The sequence below is a fragment of the Panthera tigris genome, chromosome A1 (assembly GCF_018350195.1).
Source record: "Panthera tigris isolate Pti1 chromosome A1, P.tigris_Pti1_mat1.1, whole genome shotgun sequence".
In the NCBI taxonomy this organism is placed as follows: Eukaryota; Metazoa; Chordata; class Mammalia; order Carnivora; family Felidae; genus Panthera; species Panthera tigris.
Genome location: NC_056660.1, coordinates 117,521,790 through 117,537,497, shown reverse-complemented (window position 1 = coordinate 117,537,497; position 15,708 = coordinate 117,521,790). Strand labels below are relative to the sequence as shown.

General features: G+C 51.9%; 1 protein-coding gene across 1 annotated transcript; it reads left to right on the top strand.

The window, feature by feature from the left end:
* The first annotated feature begins 2,498 nt into the window (after nucleotides 1–2,498).
* On the top strand, nucleotides 2,499–13,109 carry SPRY4 (sprouty RTK signaling antagonist 4). Its single transcript, XM_007077937.3, has 2 exons — nucleotides 2,499–2,689; nucleotides 11,920–13,109. The coding sequence occupies exon 2, from the start codon at nucleotides 11,969–11,971 to the stop codon at nucleotides 12,866–12,868; it is 900 nt and encodes a 299-aa protein (XP_007077999.1). The 5' UTR covers nucleotides 2,499–2,689; nucleotides 11,920–11,968; the 3' UTR covers nucleotides 12,869–13,109.
* The last annotated feature ends 2,599 nt before the right edge of the window (nucleotides 13,110–15,708 follow it).

The window sequence follows — 15,708 nt, the reverse complement described above, 5'->3', positions numbered from 1 at the left end:
ATGAAATGTGAATGAATGAATGAATGAATGAATGAATACATACATACATACATACATACATGCATTTCTCAGAACATGCCCCAAACTTCTCTTTAGGTTCCAAATAGGAGCAGAATATAACCATCACTTACCTCCCAGACACTCTGGGATCACACTCTACTTACACATCAGAGGCTCCTCCCAGGCCAGGGCTGGGGGCTCCTCCTTCTCACCATCCCACCAAAGCTGTGCTTTCTTCACCTCATGCTTCAGGAAAGCTGGGAAAAGATCAGGAATGGAACCCCGTCTGTCTCTTGGCTAAATCCCCTAAAGAAAGGAAAGAGGACAGCAAACCCAAACTACTACCACCATCTTGCTTTCCTTTGATGGTTTAGAAAGGATGTATTTACTGCCATCCTTTTAATTGTTCAAGCAAATCCCAGAGAGATCACTGGCTGCAAAATTACTGCTCCAACTTTCCTTGTTTAGTGTGCTTAAATGACTTAACAAAACACCAGGTTTTTATGTTTGTGATGCTGAGAAGGGGTGGTAGCAAAGTAGGGAGAGCTAGGTTGCAAAGATCTGGAAAATCAGCACTATATTCACTAGATCTTCCACTGAGCAGGTAAAGGACGCTTGGCCTCAATTCCTACATCTGACAAATGGTAATAATGACACTGAACTTCAGTACCTGCAAAGAGAAATCCTCAACAACTGTAATAGTCTCTACTGCCGTAGTAGAGTTTTTCTTTTGACTTTAAGTAAGGTCTTGGCCCTCAAAGACTGAGGTCCCCTAGGCGAGGGGGAGCTCTGCTCCCAGGAGCTGAGTTAAGTAAATCACACTGAAAAGCTACATCTGAGTAGTGAGAAGGCATTTTAGACTGAGACTCTGTAACCTTGAGTTCTACTCTGGGTTTGCAAAATGTCCCTCTGCAGCCAGTCTCCTGAGCCCCAGCCCCAGTCCCAGCCCCAGCCCCAGGCCAGATTTCTGGCCTGGACTGGGAGCCTTTCATTGGCTCTTTTGACAACAGCCAAGCACAGTCCTTTGGTGGCGTAGAAAGAAAAAGGACAGCTCACAACCTCTGGCAGTGAAGCCAGAACACCAGCAAGAGAAACAGGGGGATTCAGGCCCTGGCCCAGCTCACATCCCGTTATCAAAGCCACCCCCAACGCTGGACTTCCCCCTCCGTGCCCCCCAGGCTACAGCATCCTCCTTTCCTGGGCGGAGCTGGGCCTGAGGCTGTTGTGAGGGCTCCTCGCCTTCACAGAGTCAGGCCTAAAGGCTGGGGCTTTTCTTTTCAACGGCCTAGACTGATGGGATAACCCCATCAGCATCGTTAACTGCAAAGAAAGGACCCCCGGCCATTTCCATTTCCTCTGCGGCTCAAGAACCCTGTTGTTATTTAATCCCATGGCTACTCCGGCAGCATCCTCGGCTCTGCCGACTCCACCCATCCACCTGGCCAATTCTCGGCTGTTCCCGCTTCCCCGGAAGGGCGCTGATAGGGATGATGGAGAAAAGCTCCTACTGGAGGAAGGGGCCATAGCCTTCGGTGGACATAGGCTCCTCAGGGTTGGAAAAGGCACGGGGGTGGAGAGTGAAGCAGCTAGTGAGGGCAGCCAAGGGCGGGCAGGCGCCAGGGCACTGCGGACAATACACTGGGGCATGGAGGGCGTGCACTGCAAGGCGAGAGCCTGGTCTCCTCTAGTTGAGTAGCCAGCGTCGGTCGGGGGAGGGTACTGGAAAAGGAAGAGGTCTCTGTCTTGTCGCTGTCCACGCCCAAGAAATGGTGGGGTGGGGGGTGGGATGGTCTGCACTCACTCAAGGGAGACTCAGACTTAGTAATGGAACCAGATGCACTCAAGCAACCCCCACTATGCCCTTCAGTGCTACGGACATTTGACGTTTTAATTTTTGGTAAGCGTAGTTTCAAGACCCCTCCCCCCACCCGACGCCCCTAGGTTAGAGAAAGGGCCACAGCAAGGGTCTTCCCGTCTCCCGCCAACACCCCCCCCCCACCACGCCCCGCGACAGCCTGCGGCAGTTCGAGATCCCAAGATCTAGGTGTGTCCTCCCCACCCGGCTCTCCGCCCAGGATTCAGAGGCCTCAGTGCCCCCCGCCCCCCAACGACACTGACGGTTCCTGCCCAGGCCCGCAGTGGCGTGAAGGTGGCCTTTACCTCCTCTCGCAGGCTGGGAGGGGGTACAGCCCGCGCAGCTGAGCCAGCTGCAGCAGTCGCCGCCGCCCTCCATTCATTAAAAAAAAAAAAAAAAAAAAAAAAAAAAAAAAGGCAACAACAACCTCCACCCCTTTTTGTAAAAGAACGACGGCCTCAGAGGAGCTAGAGTCAGCCCCAGCAATCAGGGGTTAAGTCCTTTTCCGGCCCCCCATTCATAAAAAAAGGAGCGCGGCGCATGCGCGCGCGGGGTCTCTTGTGCCCACCCATTCATAGAATCGCGAACGGGGCGCCTGCGCACTGGAGCTCCCTTCCCTCCCATTCATAAAAAAGCCATTTTCCCAGGCAGTGGTTGCAACACCGCCGCGGAGGCAGCGAGAGGAGCTGACAGCGCGGAGCTGGCGCTGCGGAGCGCAAGGAGCCCTATCGGTTTCTCCCGCCGACGTCTGCGAGGACAGCAGCGTCTGACCCGCCCGGGTTCGGAGATTTATACAGGCGTGGAGCAATGCTTATGGCTCTGCGGCTCCTCAAAGTAAGTCCCTGGCCGGTTTCGGGATCCGAAACTGCCCCCCTCTGAGCCGCGACGCGACCTCCCCTTCGGCTGGGGCAAATGGTGCGCTATTTCTAGGCGCGCCTCAGTGTTCCTTTCCTCTCCCTGCGCCTCCTTGAGCCACTGCGGTGTGCCGCAGCTCCCTGACGCCCTCGGCTGGGCCGGCACGGCGCCGGGGGTGTTCACAGCCTGGCACCGGAGTTTCCGACCCCGGGGCATTGCCAAGCCCGGCTTCTCCACTCTGCGATTCAGGAAGCCCCGTGCGTGTCCCGGGAGTTTGCCTCCGGCCTGGTTTCTTCCCTCCTCCTGCCACCACCCGCCTCGAGCGCTGGAACAGGAGGCTCTGGGCTCGGTCAGGAGCCACCTCTTGGGTCCGGCGGGCGCTCTTGCCCTGGGCGGCTTGCCCACTCCGGGCTCCGTGCCCACGGTGCCAGCTCTGCCCAGATCTTCCCAGCCCACTGCAGCGGCCTATGCTCGACGTAGGTTTTTCTTCTCCCGTCGGAGCCGTGACGGACTGGGTTTTCTACCCTTCTGCCTCCCCCTCCGATGGTCAGCACGGGGTTGGCCCGGGACTGGGCATTTCTGCTCCCTCTCTTTGGCGAGGCGGTTCCTCGCCGTCTGACCTTTGCTCTGCTGCTGCATTTTATGCTGTGCAACTGCCTTGCAGTTGCCTTTCCGTTTCCCGGCCTCTGCAGGGCCAGAGGCACCTCGGCCTCCTCGTGCCTCCCTTCTCGGGGCACCGAGCTGTGCCAGGCCCTGGGGCCAGGCCGCGCTGGGGCTGTGGTGGGGGCTGAAGGTGCGTTTACATAACGCCGGGCGTGTGGGAGCTGGAGGAAGAGGTTGCGTGCGTAGGAGAGATAAGGCTCCCGCTTTCCCTCCTTCCTTCTTGGTGGTACCAGGCTTGACATCACCGAGAAGAGAGGAAGATACAGACGGTACGTTCTGAAAATTCCGAATCTCCAAGGCCACAGGGGCACAGAAGGGGGCGGGGGGGGGGGCAAAGGCGGGTTTGGGCAGTAGGGTTGCTGAAGCTTGGCTTCATCACTGGGGCCAGAGCTGTGCCCAGTTCCCCCTCCATGCAGACGATCAAAAGGCATTTAGACAGTAGCTACTCTTGTGCAAGAAGGCGATTTCCCAATTCTCTTTGATTGGGGCTGGGGGTTGTGGGCAGAGAAGGCAAGAGAAGCGAAAATGGTTGCACAGCTTGAAGGCTGAGCCTTGGGCGTTGAAGGAAACTGGGCTGGAGGGGCTGGATGGTGAGGAGAGGGGAGAGCTGCTGGCTGCCTCATTTAGCAGCTATGGATGGGCATCCATATTGCCAAGTCTGGGTGAGGGCAGGAGGCTGTGCTCTGGCACACTGAGGTTCCGAGGATCCCTCCAAACATGGTTAGTGCTGAAAGGAAAAGTGTGGGTTCAGTGGGGTACCCAGATCCAGTGGGAACCCCCACCTTCCGAATGCCTCCAAATCAGTGGTGTGATTGTCTCCAGTTGGAGAGGGGTGGGAGCTGACCAAGGCTCTCCAGTCTTTCTGACGAGCCTCTGGGGGATACAAAGCTGGAAGATGAAGGCCTAGAGTATTGAGGAAATATGGCGTTATCAATCTCTTAATAAAGCTCAGTCTGGCCTGACGCCCTACCCAATACTGCACTGGTGATTTCACAATGTTTAGAGTTCTCTGGATCTTCACACGAATGGAGCATAAACATCTGGAATTTTCAGTTTTTACTTTAGTTTGTGGGTGTGGGGTGGACTAGGAAAGGGAGGGCTGCAGTTGACCCCTTTAGCTCTCAGTCTCAGCAGAAGGGTGGGAAAGATGTAGACCTGTCCAGTGTGAAATGGAGTTTCCTCCCTTTGCCAGCCCTTGGGAGCAACCTCCCTTGCCAGCAGGCTTCAGGCAAATCCATTAATGTGAGCAGTGCACACACTGACCAACTGAGATGCATTTGCCCAGTACCTGGTAGGGAGGGGGCATTTTGATGGCAGATTTCTGAAATCTCCTTGATGGACAAATGTTTGTCAGTTAAAGTGAGGAAGACTTTTCATAGACATCTCTTAGTTATTTTCCTTTTTTAGATTCTGAACCCAGGAGTCCTTCCCCTTTTTGTAAAGTGGAAATCCTTCTCGTTCCCCTGACCTTTTCCAGATTGCCATCATTTTGAAATGGCAACACTTCCTAAAGTTTTGGTTGGGCTTGGTGGGAGGAGACAGAACATAGACAAGAACGATTCCTAGCTAAAGCAGGACAGAAACTGGGGGACGGGGATCATTTGGAGCTCACAGATGTCCTTTTTGTTTTAATGCTTCCAGAATAGATGGCGAGATGGGGCTCTTTGGAATTTCACCCTCTGTCCAGTTCATATTCTTTACCTACCCATCCCCATCCCCCACTCGGGTAGCCTCTGCCCAGAGGTTTGGCTGACTTGAATAACAAATGAAGGCAGGCATTCAAAGCAAAATTTAAAAGTGAGTGATTTAAAAATAAAGGGAGGAAAAGACATCCATTAACGCCTCAAGAAGTGGCCCCTGAGGTGTTTTACTCTGCTTAATACTTTGGGAGAACACGTAGGGACTTTCTTCCAATTCTGATGCTAAGTCCCTTGGTGCGACCTCTACTCCCCAGTGTAGGGCCCCCTGAGGCATTTTTCTTTCCTCAGGACAACCTTTTGGGTAGGACTCCTTATTTGGAACAAGGAAACTTGAGAAGGAGCCCCCTTTCTTTTATTAGAGAAGTTGTGCTCTTAGAGAGTTAAGGCATTTAATGTGGTTCTGAATCCAGGGTGCCTGTCATCTCACCGCTAACGATTTGGAAGTTCCTTTGTGAGGAACACTGAGAGGATTCTTGCACAAACCTCTGAATTTAGGGATATAGTTGAAAATGGAGATGGGATGTAGACAAAGTGTTCTTAAGTGGGGGGGGGGGGGTGGAGGGAGGGCAAGAGTGAAAAGCTTCCATCTCCTGGCCAACCTGGATCTCCCTGATAGAAGGGAAAGCAGTGCCCTACTGGGCAATTTTGCTCTTTCAAAAGAGCCAGAGGAAGAGGTGATGAAAAGCAACATACAGAAGTGTATTAGTCCTTCCAGACTAAGCTAGCAGCCAGGTGGGAGCAGATGACTGGCTAGAAAACCTGCTACCTTGGGCCTTGGTCTCTCCATCTGCAGAGTGGGGGGAGAAGAAACTTCCCCAGGGGGCTGGGCTGCGCTGCTTATCACTACTGGGCACCTAGGATGAGGAGCTGGTTGTAAGGGAGCCACATCCTACACAGGAGGTGTGGGGTGTTGCATGATGTAAGAGGTGGGGTATTCTTGGCTCTCAAGGGTCTGGGGCCACCCTGTAGATCCGGACAGCTGACAAGGCTGGGGATGTATCCGGGACATGTGGCTGTGTTTAAGAGGCTCCACCATTCAGCTGTGATCATGATTGTTCTTTCCAAGGACAGTCCGTGGAGGAAGCAAGGGCACTGGGGGAGGAGCACAGATGTGCTGGATCTAGTGGAGGAGGGAAGGGGCCCTTCTGGGGCAGGTGGCCATTTGCAGAAGAGTGGTTTCCCTTGTCCGGTAGTCTTTCTTTTTCTGGATGGGAGAAGGGGATAGTCATCTCCTGCCCCATCCCAGGAGTAAGCTAAAGCCTATTTTTAGAGTCTATTATTAGAAATCGATGGTGGAGGATGGCAAGACAAATGATCTTGGTGCCCGTGAGAAGGGGGCCTTCCCTTGGGGTCTAGGTTTCTGGTCCCCTCCAAACTTCGACGTGGGCCAGGAGTTCCCAAACTGTGCCGATGGCTAACAGGCTGCTTCTAGCCCCATTCTTTCCTCACTCTTGCCTTCTATTACCTCTTTAAAGGAATATGAGCAGACAAGGATTATGGGGTTAATATTAATATACAGTGAAACCAACATTTGAAGCCACCTAGGACAGCCCAGAGCCTAGTATAGCAGGACACTTTCCAGCTCATCCCTGTGCTGGCCTTTGGTGCTAGCTGACTCGTTGTGGACAAGAAAGAGAAGAGGGTTGGGAACTGCTAGCTGGTGCTGAGACAAAGGGATGAAAAGCAGCTGCTTTCTCTTGTGATCTCTAACGGTTTATGGCTAGAGGTGAGCTCCTTAGTGCTGGTGCCCGGTGCCCGAGAGGGATGGGAGAGCAGCAAGGTTCTCAGACAAATCCAACTGCGGAAGTGCTTTGTTTTCCCACAGGGGCAGTTCTCAGAGATGCAGAGACTGTCTTCCTCAGCGGGGTACAGGGAAGGCAGGTCCCTGGCTTTCCTTATACCACACACACCACCACCACCCCCCAAAAACACCTTTTAAAGTCTTTTTGAAGCAGTAAGTCATTATTTGATTGGAGTTTAATTAACTAAACTGGGATGTTGTCACAAAGAACTAAGTGGTAGTGGTGGGCGGGCTCCCTGCAGCCTAGAGACCTTTTCTTCTGAACTGATAAAGGGTTAAATAGCCTTCGCTGGGAGAACCTACCGAGACTGAATGGTGCAGAAATTGCCCATTCATTCAGAGCCTCTTGCCAGTCTGTCATTTGCTGACCTATAGTTTTCCAAGCACAACTGTCAGGTTTTCCAAGTATTTCCCAACTCCTCTTCCCAGGGTAAGTCAAGGGGAAGGGTGGATGGGTGGCGTGGGCATTTAAAACGCCACTTAATTCTTTTCAGCCAGCCTGCTTTGCAAGGTCTGCATCCTGACGCTCAGCCCCTCCCACAGGTACAAACGCCACAGACCACCAAGTGGCAAAGACAGGACCTTGTGCTCTGGGCTTTTCCATATCCTGCTGATTCAGTATTCTAGGACTCTCTTCTGGCTTCCTCTTATTTCTTCCCTTCCGCACAGACCTGGACCAATAAGCCCCATCCGAGAAAGTGCCCTAGAGACCCTTAATTTAAGTTCAACTGTGTACGAGGAAGGAGAGGGGATTCCCTCCCATTCCAGGGCTTCCTTTTAGGGACTTTGTGGTGAGACCCATCTGACTCTACGAAAAATAAAAATGAACACACTTAGTAAAGTAGCGGTGTATGAGACGGCAAAGAAAACTGAAGTGGAAACGAAGGTAACTTGAGCCCTGAGCCTTCCTGTAATGACAGATTTCAAACCCCCAGCCTCCACTCTGAACAGTGACAATTCCCTGAACTAGGGGCTCATCTGATGTAACCCCTGTCTGGCTTCATTTCCCTGCTGGCTTGGTTAAGAGCCCGCGGATGGCCTGATGAGGCTCCCGAAGGGCTAGTGGCCAGACTGGGCAGGGGGAAGGGGGAGACGGACTAGTAGAATTCACAGCTGTGAAAGTGACTGGTGCTTTCCTGTCTTCACATGAATACCTAGCCCTGACTGTTGGTCAGGGCTGTGGGGCTGACATTGCAGGCTCTGGAGCCTCTCCCTGTGTGGGTTCGAATCTTGCCGTCATCACCTACCAGTGTTATTCTTCATTTCTTCCTTGCAAAATGGGTGTTATCCTCCAAGGTGATGGTGTGAGGATTAAATGAGAAAAATCACTGAGGGCTTAGCGCAGAGAGCCTGACATGAAGGTATGTTCATAAATATCCGCTCTTTCCACAATTATTATTATTTATTATGAGAAGTTGTGAGTGGAGGTAAAAGTTTCCTCATGCTAATCCATAATAATGCCACCTAAAACTTGATAGAGGTGCTTCTCTGCCTAAGTGGAGTGCTGGCTTTGTTTCTCTGTCCACAGTCTTCCAAATTGGCCATCAGTCTTCCAAAGAGCCTAAATGAGGCAAAGCCTCCTCTCTCCTATTTATATTATAAATCTCTTCCTTCCTTGCAGGGGAAGCAGAGAGTACATATTAAACTGCACTTAAGTTCCGTCAGCATTGCTTAGACTGGAGGATGGGTGTGTCCCAGTGAGTAGAGCTTGATCTTCTAAACCAACTGAGGGTTGGGTTTTTTGGGTGGTTTTTTTTTTTTGTTTTTTTTTTTTGAGACTTCATTTAGCTATGCTGAGGGGTTATCAAACAGGCTGCCCGGGAAGTAGTTTTTCTTTGTCAGCCAAATGAATTCAACCCTCCTGTGGAAGTCCCTGCTAATGGGGAGGTGAGGAGGCAGTGAGGCCTGAGGAGGTTTTTGAGCAGTACAACTCTGAGCCAGCCACTGTTTTTTTGCTGAGCTGGTGTCCGGAAGGAATCCGACATCAGAGTTGTGATAGGGAAGATGCATTTTGGAGTATGCCTGCTGGAGCCATCTTGGATGCAGCATGTCCCAAGAGAGCTGAGTCATCGTGGACTAAGCTCCCAACCCCATGTCTGGCCCCAACTACAGGCCCAGATGTTGACAGCTACCTCTGGAGGGTGATGGGAGCCCGCGAATGCCAATATCCCCATTGCCTGCAGGTGCTGCGCCCACCCTGGCATCCTGGTGGGACTTTTCCATTAATCTGCCTTCTGATTCCAGGGCCTATCAAAATCCCTGAGCATTGCCCATGCCTTTTGCTTTATCCACAGAAAAATGTGGCTGTTTTTAAGAGCCCCAGGAATAGAACTGGAGAAAGAGGAGTGGATAATCTTCTTTTCCCTTACTTTTTCCAACAGCATGGCAAGTCCCAGCCCCCAGACCTAAGAGACAAAAAGCCCAACTACATGGGACAACACAGCCTTCAAACTGCCACTGACAGTTTTGTTGGCAGGACCCTGGGTATTCATGACCTGAGCTTCTGGAATAAGGGAAATTGTGCTTTGTCATAAGGGGTTCTGGCTGCAGCACCTCTTGGCTGGCACCAGAGATCCTTCTCCTGTGCCTCTGTCAACATTTTCCATTCTTATGCTCAGTCACACCTTTTCCTCCAGGCAAAGTCCCTATGGTGTGGACCCAGGGTCTCCTAACCCTCTTCTGTCAACCCCAAACCCACTTCTAGAAGCAAGGCTATGGAACCCCTGCAAAGAATAAGTGGACTCTGCTGGGTGGTTGGCCTGATCCTTGGAAAAACTGTGCCAGAGATGCTTATTTGACATCCCCACCCCCGATCCAGCCTTGACCACAGGGCTCCCCACAGGAGGCTGCCTTGGGAAATGACCATTCTTGGTGGCAGACCCGCCAGACACTTAAGGCTAACTCTGCCACAGGAAAGTCTCCCATTTGAAGAAGATGCTCACTCCCCCTACATCTGAAGGGAATGTGGAGACAGGAGGCAGGTGTTGCCATTAGGCAGACTTTCTCCAACATGAGAAAAACACAGAAATCCCAGCATCCTTTAAGTAGGTAGGGCCACGGGAGCAAAGCCAATAGTACATGGCCCTGTGCAAATGGGAAATATCCGTTGACTGAACACTGAACCTTATAGAAAAGACTTCATGCTTTTCTGCATTTGCAGTGTAGAGGATATACAGATGAGAACCCTGTGGATAAGTTCCCTTTTATCTACTTCGTGAACTTTGCATCTAGAGCTAGCTCTTTCTTTTAGACAGGTTAGAAAGCATCTATAAAAGCCCTCTGCCAACAATTTAACCATTTCTGATACTGTTTGAACTGTTTCCAAGTAGGGAACCATAATATTGAGTTGCCCTGAATGCCTTTTCCCCTTCACTGTAGACATGGATAAATGTGGATGAGTCACCTGAGGCAAGGTGTGACTGGACTATTGGGATGGGCCTACCGTGTACCCAGTTTGGAAGGGGGGGGCGGGGGCGGGGGTGGGGGGTAAGTGGCATTGGAAACCTATCCACCACCTACCTTCTCAGGCATCCCCTTTGAGGCCAGATGAACTTAACAGCAGAAGTGCAGGGTCGGCTCTCCTAAACAACATTATTAGCATCGCGAACAAGCATTTACTAAACCGTACCCTGTAACACGTTAATCCAAAGGTCTGTTCCTTTTTTAAAGACCATTATCTTTCCCTTCTACCCAACACCGTGTCCTGTCTCACACCCCCACCCCCTGGTGGACTCTTCCCAGAGTCTAATTCTCTTGGATTCCAAACCAGGTCCCCTTGGGCAGAGGTCTTGGCCTTCTGCTGCTATTTCTTTAAATTGATCTCCAGCCGAATTCCGAATGTAAAGGTCAGCAGGCAAGGAAATGGCACTTCTAATAGAAAACAATGTGCACTTTCTAAATTTGAACCAAGCCGTTTCCGCTCTTTGATTTAAGTGACTTCCTGGGGTTCCGTGTCAGGCACTGCAGTTGAATCTCTGGCCAGATTCCAACTTAAAATTGCACTCTCTCGGTGAAATTAGAAACTGATCCAGAGTTGGCTTAGCTATTCTAGTAAATAGCATTTAGGCTGAATGTTCGGCTCAGCACTTGGAAATGGGTGATGTGAGTGCCCCTCGAGAGGATTTCCCATCCAAGTTGTCAGAAGTGCACCTAGCCGGGGGTTATTAGCCACTGGAGGTTGCTGCTCTTCGAAGTGCTGGTAATAAGTTAATATCTTGGATGTGTAGGCATCATATGCAGCCTTTCCTTCTGTGACTATCTGGAATAAAGGGTTTTGTTTACCCAGCTGATACCCGATGGGAGCACACAGGGGCTATCTGTCTTGGTCATTACATCCTCAGCACGATGCTTGGCACAAAGTCCTTTTGGTGTTCAGGAAATCTACACTGTTGCTCTCTGGGGTAGTGACAGATTACTGCCAGGCAAGATGCTAGGCACTGGATATGCATTTTCTCATTTACTTCTCACAAGAACCCATTTCACAGATGACAAAAGTAAGGATACAGAGGTTACAGAACCTTACTTCTAGCATCGCTGCTAGGCAGGGGTGAGAATTCAAACTTGAATCTGATTCCAGAGCCTGTGTGTATAACCACTGGACTCGCTAAAAAATGGAGCGTATTTCACAGTTCCAGGAATGAGATCGGATGGGCTAGGTTTGAACTCCTGCCGAGTTCTGTTCATAGTTTTGCGTGCCTTTGGACAAGTTACTTTGAACATTAGTTTTCTGTAACTAGAAAAGGCATAATAATAGTAGTCACATTTTAGGGTGAAGAGTCCAGGACTGTGAAGAGTCAATGACATAATATATATGGTGCTTAGGAGACTGCCTGGCTCACATTAAGTGCTGAATAAGTGTTATTGTTACCACTTACTATTAATTGTTATTATTAATCATCTAAGCCTGGATGCTGGAGAGTCCTGAGGGAATCGGGTTCCCATTTCATTTGGACTCCCAAGGACCTGATGGGGGGTGTGGGTGTTAACAGGCCAAGTACTGATGCCTGGAATCCGCTCTCTCTTCCTTTTCCCCACCTCCCACCTAGGGCCCCTAGAAGCCTGTTCCTCAGCACAGTCCAGGACCTCTCCAGCCCCATGGAGCCCCCGATCCCACAGAGCGTCCCCTTGACTCCCAGCTCAGTCATGGTCCAGCCCCTACTTGACAGCCGCATGCCCCACGGCCGCCTCCAACACCCACTCACCATCCTCCCCATCGACCAGATGAAGACCAGCCACGTGGAGAATGACTACATAGACAACCCCGGCCTGGTGCCCCCCATTGGCCCGAAGCGGACCCGGGGTGGGGCCCCAGAGCTGGCCCCGACGCCGGCCCGCTGTGACCAGGACGTCACCCACCACTGGATCTCCTTCAGCGGGCGCCCCAGCTCTGTGAGCAGCAGCAGCAGCACGTCCTCTGACCAGCGTCTCTTAGACCACATGGCACCACCGCCCGTGGCCGACCAGGCCTCCCCCAGGGCTGTGCGCATCCAGCCCAAGGCCATCCACTGCAAGCCACTGGACCTCAAGGGCCCAGCAGTCCCACCGGAGCTGGACAAGCACTTCTTGCTGTGCGAGGCCTGTGGGAAGTGTAAGTGCAAGGAGTGTGCATCACCCCGGACACTGCCCTCCTGCTGGGTCTGCAACCAGGAGTGCCTGTGCTCAGCCCAGACCCTGGTCAACTACGGCACCTGCATGTGCCTGGTGCAAGGCATCTTCTACCACTGTACCAATGAGGACGACGAGGGCTCCTGCGCTGACCACCCCTGCTCCTGCTCCCGCTCAAACTGCTGCGCCCGCTGGTCCTTCATGGGCGCCCTCTCCCTGGTGCTGCCGTGCCTACTCTGCTACCTGCCCGCCACCGGCTGCGTGAAGCTGGCCCAGCGCGGCTACGACCGCCTGCGCCGCCCTGGTTGTCGCTGCAAGCACACGAACAGCGTCATCTGCAAGGCAGCCGCCGGCGACGCCAAGGCCAGCAGACCGGACAAGTCTTTCTGACACTTTGGGTCGAAGCCCCCGTGCTGCTACCCCTAGAACTCGGTTCCCTTCTGACACCTGAGAAGACCACAGCGAGGCCAGAGGTTTTAGTGTCCTGAGGCTGACCTTGCTGGTCTGCCCCACTCCCCATCCTCAGCTTCTGAAGAAATGAAGACCACCACCACCCCCCCTCTCTTCCCCAAAAGGATGAAGAAGCACTTTGGGTGTTTTTCAGGGTCCCGGAACTTTGTGGCAGACAGTGGCAGGGGCGTGGTGTGGCTGCGGGGCAGGGGAGCGGGGGGAGGGGGGGTGTTCTTTTTCAGAAGACGGAACACAGATGTGGACACATATCCGGAAGTTGCGGCTGCTTGAATGCCTTCCCAGTTCCTCCTCCTTCCCCCTCTCCCCCTACTCTTCCATTCTCTTTGGCTGCCTGGGAGGAATCATTCACTGAGTGACCAGGGGACCTTTGAAGAAGACCCCTGGAGCCCTGACTTTCATACTTCTCCTCCCCCACCCTCCACCCCAGTTTGTCCCAACGCCTTGGGGAAGGCGGAGAAGACCCTGGTGATCCCTGTTGTATATACTTGGGAGCCCCCTGAGAGCCAGGGAGTCCAGGCCTCATTCCTCGCTCTGCCTCCCTGGAGCCACAGATGGACTTAGGAGCCACTGCACAGTGCATTCCTCCCCTCCAGCTTCATCACTAACTCTTGGGGGTGTTCAGCTCGTAACACCGTCCTTCGGTTCTTACCGAGTCACAGACTCACCTGCCACTATGCGTCCCGTGTTCTCTCTACCTAGATCCTTTCCAGAAATTTCACGGGTAGAGAAGGCCGGGGCGGCACATGCGAGACCAAATATCATTTTGCCAATGAGTCTGAGACTGTGGTCTCTGGATCCAGTCGTTATGTTTTTATAGAACAATTAAACCAGATGCTATAACGGTGTTTTAAAGAGAAATAATAATAAAACACTTGGCTTCCTTTTGGGCCACCCCCAGGAAGGGCTGATTTCAAAATCTGGGGGGCGAGCAACCTCAAGGAACACAATCCCCCTTCCCACCAAGAAGAGGATTTTCACAGCAAAGAAGAGAGACAGCACCTCCCATTGGCAGAGCAACAGTAGGGCCGAGCTGGGTGTGGGTTCCTTCTCTTCTGATTCTGCTGCTTGCTGTCATAGCCTTTTGTGTACAGTGATGTGTCTGTATCTTTAATGTAAATAGACAGATGACAAAAAAAGAGTCTATTTTAGTGCTAGGAAGCCCTGGCGGGGGAATAAGAAAGCAAGGGGGGGTGGGGATTCTCCAGGGGCTTCTTGGGGGATTGAGCCCTGCTTCTGTGCGTGGCCACAACACCCCCTCCCAACAGCCCCCAAAGACGTAGCAACTCTCTCTCTCTCAAGGTGCTAAAGGACTCAGCGCAGCACGTCCAGCGGGTAGGTACTTGTTGCATGCAAAAGCTATATTGTGTCTGGTCCTTCCTCCCCAGTTGTTGTGTGGGGGGGGGTCTTTGCTTCGTGTGGTATTTTGTGTGTCCTCCCACCCCCATGAGAGGAAGTGGCCTGGGTGGGAAAAGCTACCCCAGGTGAAACTGGAAGCGTGTTAGGCAGAGCGTGCACAGCGTTTCCAGTTTGTTCTGTAGGAACAGAACCACCTCCAGGATGGAGGCAAGGAGGCAGGTAGCTGTGATTGGCATGCACCCACTGCTTCTCTAGGACTTTTTTTTTTTTTCCTTCTTGAAGACTAGTAGTAACATCTTATGATTTAGAATAAGTTCCTCGTAACTGTAGGTATTTATTGATTGGAGGAAAGGAGGGGAGGGTCTTATCATTTTAGGCTTTATTTATATAACGTTTGCTAGCTTGTAAAATAGGAAATATCGCATCTGCGTTTTCTAAGGCTGATTCGTGTAGCTACCCTTGCCACAGTCGTGATGGATGTATGGATGTTCTTGCACAAATAGGAGGGAATGGTAGGAAAAACACATTCAACCAACCACTTCTACTAACTGAATGTATCAGATGTGTACCGAAGGGACTGGAGATGTTTTCCTCAGAATAGGTGTGCAGAGGTTACCCCCACAATGGAAGGGCACGCGTCCACTCTTGTTGGCGAGGCCTCAGAACTTTTCCCAGGGTCCCTCTCTCAAAATGTCTCCATGGGGAACTTGACCCAGTGGCAAGTTGCACTTTGGTGATCTTGGTGTTCTACACACCCATTCTGTGGAGAATTAATTTACATAAGCTGTGTATACACACACACACAAACTACACACCTACCCCACGACCCTCTATCTACACAGACCCTGTTTCCTGGCAAACAGCCTCCTGACCCCTGACGAATCCTGACTTTTTGTGTACATAGTTATAAACACGGATTTTTCTGGTTTTGGGTTTCTTTTTACTTTTTTGCTTCCCCATTTTGGCTTGTTCTTTTGGTTTGCATTTCACCTGCTAGATGGATGTGTGCCAAGCTCCCGGGGTCCCCTGTGCTCCATGGTAAAGGGAAGCCATGTAGCAACTTTGGTTCTCCCAGCTCTGTTGCAGGGCAAGTCTTTGGCATGTTTTTCTCAGCTTCTTGGCATAAGAAAATGAAACTGGCTTTCCTGGGGGCCAGTCGAGGTCCACTGAGGAACACGTTTTGGTGGGTGCTGCTTCTGGCTGATTGTTTCTGTCACCAACGGCTGGCTTGGCTGGATTGTGCCTCGTCTTGACGTTTTTGGAAAAGAGCCAGTTGGTTCCTGCTTCTGTTCAGCCTGGGTGGGTGGTGGTTCTGCCTCCAACTGGGGGTAGGGTCCACAAGCATGGGTCTAAGACGTGTCCTAGTGGACCTTGGCTGCTCCTGCCCTGAGGGTGGGTTTGTG